Raw genomic sequence first — 6317 nt, 5'->3', positions numbered from 1 at the left:
CCTTTACACACTCACACACGCTCTCTCTGCTCTCACACACACTCACACAGCCTGTTCACACACTCTCTGAGCCTGTGCTGGACTCCTCTCTCTCTCTGGACCTCTAAAACTCTGAGATGTTCCCTGATGAGCTGCTGCAGGACAGGCTCTCTCTCCGGACTGAAGCGCTGAGCTTTTATTAACTCACTCCTGAAGTCAGACGGATTTCAGCGCCGCGTGCTCCTCCGCTCACTCTGACCTTCGCCACTGTTTGGATCTTTTCGCTTCTCGTGATTTTGGGCCTCAGCTCGAGCCGGAGTGCTGTTTTTGCTGAGTTGTGAGGTCTACCTCCTCCTGTTCTGCGCGTGGCTCTCTGAGCTGTCCTATACAGGAGCTGTGTCTGGGGGATGCTGAGCTCAGTGAAGATGGAGTGTGGTGAGGTTGGGGAGTGGAGTCTCTACAGTGAACCCAGTGAGGTAGGTACTTATTAGGTATAGATATTAACATCTGCTTTATTAGGAAATTATACTCTGATTATAATGTGTTATAATGGGGTTTCATGCTTTAAATTGAGAGGCCAAAAAAAAAAAAAACACATTTCCAAACTTAACTTAATAAAAAGTTTTTTTAAAAGTTTTTCTTATTTCTACTTTAATAAAATGCAAACTTACTGACTTAACATTGAATGTTATTTATTTTTGATAGTTATTTAGAAGTGTTCAGTTCTTGAAAACTTATCTAAAGTGCCTGTGAATATATGTAAAAATATTTTATTATTATGTCTTATAATGGGCTTTCATGCTTTAAACTGGGGTCTTTGGTGATTTAAGAAAAAAAGCCAACTTAACTTACAAATTAAAAGTTAATAAAAAGTTTACAATTCCTAAAAACTTATCAAAACTGCCTGTAAATATGTGAAAATGTTTATTAAAATGTTTTATATTGGAATCTCATGTTTTAAACTGAGAGATCTTTAGGGATTTGAGAAAAATAGGTTTCTTTATTGGTTCTTTTTCTTTTTGACTTTTTGATTGAATTGTTAATATGAAGTTTACATTTCCTAGAAACATATTAAAACTACCTGTAATTTCTTAATCTTATTTATTATGTGCTTCATTGGGAAATTTACTCTTTATTATAATGTCTTATAATGGCCTTTCATGCTTTAAATTGAGAGGCCTTCAGGAACTTGAGATTGTGAGATTTAAAAAAAAAGCCACATTTCCCAACTTAACTTTAAAGAAAAAAAGCATTTTCATGTTTCATTAGTTCTTCCTTTCTGTATGCAATGTAAAAAATTGACTTAAAATAACAACGTTAATTTGATTTAATTGTTAAATATAAGTTTACAGTTCCTAAAACGATACTAAAACTGCCTTTGAACATGTGAAATTTTATTTTGTTGATGTGTTGGAATAAGTTTAGCTCCAACACTCAGACCTTCTTTAGCGCTTCAGGCCACGTTGCTGATCAGGAGCTCAGGCTCAGTTCTGAATTCAATCCAAGAAATAATAAAGTAAAATAAGTTTTTTGCTGTTTTTAGCTCTAAAATGGGAAAACTGTTTATCTTACATTCAAAATAGTAAAATTATTAAACAATACTTACAAATATCTATAACGGAATATGATAATAAATGTATATAAATATTGAGATTAAAGCGGTTACACTCGATTACTCTGGCTGGGTTCGCTCAGTTACAGCTCTGAGAAAGAGGAAGCAATAAGCTGCTGTATTTCAGACGGACTGTAGGCAGCGGTTCAGTAACCTCTCGTTTCTGACAATAGAATTATATATACAATACACAAGTTTCATTATTTCCAAAGTAAAATACTTAAAGTGTGATCTGATCTATAAAACAGAAGTTTAAAAACAGTATTGTTTCTCCACATAATTGTAAGACATTACTATTCAATTATAATTATTTGTACTGTATTGTAAGTTTAATTTTACCATTTTATATGACTGTAGTGCATTCAATTGTTATTATGTTATAAAATATCTGTAATATTATTAGACAAATGCCTTTAAGAGTGCGACAGCTGTCTCTTTACACAGATCATAAAGTCTATCACCTTGCAACACATTTACTTTTTGATCAATAAATTAAAAAAAAGAATTCAAACTTTTTTATTCTAAAAATCTAAAAAGCTCAAAATCCTCTTTTAAAGGCATCTTTATATATTCTGTGTCAGCGACATGAACAGCACACTGCCTTCACACACCACCCGAACGTCCTGTTTATTTCAGTATATTACAGTTTATAAACTGAGCTTAAAATAAGTTTAAAATTATATATAAAAAAGTGTAACTGAATCCTATTTACATCAGATATACGTTATTTTTAGTAAAAGTGTTATTTTGAGAGTTTTTAAAGTGCTTCAGTGCTGTATTTTCAGTTGAAAAGTCTTTTGACTCTTATTTGAGTGTAACTGAAGTGACGTTAACTGATCACTGTGTGTTTATGTAGGATCTGTTTCTCTCCAAGAGCTTTTTAAATTGTTGAATATAATTAATTCCATCTTAATAGAGAACATTGAAGCCACATAAACATCTATTATAATCTTCTCTATTGTTATTATTTTACATGTATTTCTGACTGAGTTGGTTTTTATATGTGCTCACCCATCCCAGGTTATAATTAAAGTATAATTATATGAAATTATTTTGTAAAGAAAAATAAACTTCTTTTATAAAATAGCAACTTTACAGGCAGTCAGTAGAAGTAAATGGTCTTGATACAATATTGTGAAACAAATGGCAAAAACATTTATGATATTAAATAATATTAAAACTATTAGTGATATTTTTGTCTTTACATACAAATTACTCGTGGGCCAGTCTCAGACTATATGTAAATTTCTAAACAAATTTAATGTAATTATGTTTTAATGACATTAAATTTTTATATAGTATTTTCTCAAGAAACAGGATATGATAATGAGAATTTATTGTCCTTTTAGACCAATCACAATTGAACTGAAATTGTACATTTCAGTACTGAATTTATAAATGGATTTTATTTTTCTCTAAAGCAGTATAATTTAAGTAATTAATGCCTGTTTTGTTTTTGATTATTTTAGATGTATTCCTCACCGAGCGCCATGAACTCTGTGACTGGCCTGAACAGCTACATCAACCTGAACCCTGCCGGGTCCGGCGCAGCCATGAACATGGGATATCCTGGACCAGGACTAAGCACCAGTCCGCTGACTGGCATGGGCGGAGCTGGCAACCACATGAATTTGTCTCCTGTGGGCGCATCACTGAACCCCAATTCTCTGACCCAGCTGGGTTCCCCCAGCTCATCTTTGGGCTCACTGTCTCACTACCAGAGCATGTCCCAGCCCATGTCCCAGCTTAGCTACCCGTCCCCGACCTCTTTATCTCGGCCCAAAGAGGTGCCCAAGCCCTACCGGCGCTCGTTGACCCACGCCAAGCCCCCTTACTCCTACATCTCCCTCATTACCATGGCGATTCAGCAGTCCGGCAGCAAGATGCTGACCCTAAACGAAATCTACCAGTGGATTATGGACCTTTTTCCGTACTACCGTGAGAACCAGCAGCGCTGGCAGAACTCTATTCGCCACTCGCTGTCCTTCAACGACTGCTTCGTCAAGGTGGCGCGGTCTCCTGACAAGCCAGGCAAGGGTTCCTACTGGGCGCTGCACCCAAACTCAGGCAACATGTTTGAGAACGGATGCTACCTGCGCCGCCAGAAGCGCTTCAAGATTGAAGACAAGTCAGCCAAGAAGTCTGGCAGCTCTGGGAAGTCTCAGGAAGGCGGTAATGGCAAGAACGAGCACCAGGACGGCATCCAGGAGGACCACAGCCCGGCGGCCGGCTCAGATGGGGCTGATTCTGCCCAGTCTGATGCATCCCACCCTGGGTCTGTCTCTGAGGAACAGCAGAGGAACCTGGTTCCTCTGGACTGTCCATCTCAAGCTACAAGCCTGACGCACGGCTCTCCGCTGTCTATCCCGTCATCTGTGCCAACCTCGATGTCCACCGCCAGCTCTCACCTGCACTCCCAGGGGATGGTGTCTGGCACCCACCTGCTGCCCAGCCCGCTATCCAGCCACATGCAGCAGCACCTAGACCTGCAGAACGACCCACTTAAGTCCCTGGACCCTCACTACAACTTCAACCATCCGTTCTCCATCACCAACCTCATGTCCAACGAGCAGAAGATGGACCTCAAGTCGTATCAAGACCAGGTAATGGCCTACAACAGCTACACTGCTTCCTCGCCAGTGGCCGCCAAACAAATTTACGACAGCGCCGGACCTTCAGCCATGGACTCAGGTGCATACTACCAGACCCTGTACAGCAGGTCTGTCCTCAATGCGTCCTAACAGGTCAGCAACAGCTGAAAACTCTAGAAACTTTCAAACTGACTCTCAACACCCTACGAGAACTTGAACATTGGTTTACAGTGCTGGTCCTGGGGTGATGTTTGGGTGTTTTTCCTCAAAACTATGCTCTATTTGATCTAGACTTTCTAGAACATTGGCTGCCCTCTACAACTCTCAACCTGGACCTCTACTTACACAAACTACAGAGTTATAGAAACTGGATCAGGTGTATCAGAACCCAAATCTCTGGGAAATTAGACGTCCAGAAGACGGGTTGGTGAATAGTTTGTCTTTTGTCTTAAAAAAACTCTTTAAAACGTCTCAGACTGAGTCTCAGCACCCTGCACCCTTTCAGACTCAAATGAAGAGCAAACGGTTGTTCCTTCCTGAAGGCAAATGGCAGCTTAGGCTGTATTGATTTGGTGTGAACCTCCAAAACCAATACAACCTGTGTACAAAGGGTGAGCGGAGTCAAAAGACACAAACAAAAACAAAAATAAATCCATTTTACTGAACTTTTCACCTCTTAACTTCAGGAACTTCAGGACTTTTGACAGCCTATTTAGAGTGTGTATGATGTGCATGGGTATATACATATATATATACGTACGTGCATACACTGACTGTCACATGGGTAACAGGGAGCTAAGTGTTTATTTATGAAGGGAAGAAAAAATTAATATATCTTTTTATTTCTTTTTATTTCTTTTTTTGTTCTGCTCGGTTTTCGTGTTTTGTGTGCCGGCGGTGGAAGTAAGTGTGAGTCGAGGTTACTGCAGCGAGCGGCCACGGCCGTGTTACAGGGAAATCCGTCTCGTGTTACAGCGTTAGCTGCGATTCCTGTTATAAAAGTTCGCAAACACTAACACACTATGTACACACGGCTCTTAGCGTATAGGTAGTGTGTTTGCTGCACTGCGTTGTGGTTTAACCCTTTAAATTGCACAGCTATTATCCAGTTACTAATTATATCAGGCCTGTTAGTATGAGTCTTATAAAGATATGTGAGCCTGTGCAGTTTAAAAGGTTAAAAATAAATAAAAAAAAATAATAAAAATTACATTTGTATCCAAACCACAAAAAGCTGTTTTTATATTATTAGTTAACACAAGTTTTTAGAGTGGATTAAACTGTGGTAAGCTTTAGCGTCTTTGGTCAGACTGGCCCTTTTTTACTAATTCATCTCATTCTAGATTTAAGGCAATGTTTGTTTTTACTCTTTTTTTGTTTAAGTGCCAGTAAACCTCTATTGGTCACTAAGAGCAAAAGCAATAAAAGCCATTTACACACAGTACTTTGCACTAGTGACCCCTCTGTCTTACCCCACGGGGGCAAAAGGGGGCGTTTCCCTGCAAAAAAGGGGCGGGGGGTGGGCAATTACTTTTGTTACTACAGTGCCTTGTAACTACCTTACTTTATGCTTAATGTCTGATTCAGACCAGCATCATCATGGAATGCATTTATTTTTTTAAATTGTAATTTTTATTTCTTTACTGATACCAAACAAAGTCTCACAGGAGAAGTCCAGACATTTCTTCTTTAAGGAGAAACAAACACTTTCAGGTCAGAATTGTGTGTTATGCTGTTTAGTGAACAGAGTGTGTTTATTTAAACCTTACTCTCTGCTTTCATTCTATGAAAAGAAGTGCATTAATATATATATATATTGCTATGAGGTTGATTATATGGTGTGCATGTATTAATGTGAATGTTACGTCTCATTCTTATTAAAATAACAAAAATCTGGGGAATGATTTTGAGTTTTTGTGTCTTTAGGTCATGTGTTAAACTCTTAACTTAACTCACTAACTGGTGTATTAAGCATTATAAAACACTATGAAAAAAAATCCAATGCTCAAGATTAATGCTTCGTAATCAAAGATTAATGGCCTACATCCTTTTTTTAGTAATTTCCTTCCATTTATTTTAATAAAGAGGAAACTAGGAATCGTGACTCACTACAGAGAAATTCAGAGTGAATGCAA

The 6317-nt window shown here is 38.2% G+C and overlaps 1 protein-coding gene across 1 annotated transcript; it reads left to right on the top strand.

Moving 5' to 3' along the window:
• Positions 1-6092, top strand: foxa3 (forkhead box A3). Its single transcript, XM_007251578.4, has 2 exons — positions 1-455; positions 3061-6092. The coding sequence occupies exons 1-2, from the start codon at positions 387-389 to the stop codon at positions 4330-4332; spliced, it is 1341 nt and encodes a 446-aa protein (XP_007251640.3). The 5' UTR covers positions 1-386; the 3' UTR covers positions 4333-6092.
• The last annotated feature ends 225 nt before the right edge of the window (positions 6093-6317 follow it).

This window comes from Astyanax mexicanus, chromosome 9, assembly GCF_023375975.1.
Source record: "Astyanax mexicanus isolate ESR-SI-001 chromosome 9, AstMex3_surface, whole genome shotgun sequence".
Taxonomy (NCBI): domain Eukaryota; kingdom Metazoa; phylum Chordata; class Actinopteri; order Characiformes; family Acestrorhamphidae; genus Astyanax; species Astyanax mexicanus.
The sequence above is the reverse complement of the archived record's forward strand: the minus strand, read 5'-3'. Positions and strand labels throughout refer to the sequence as shown.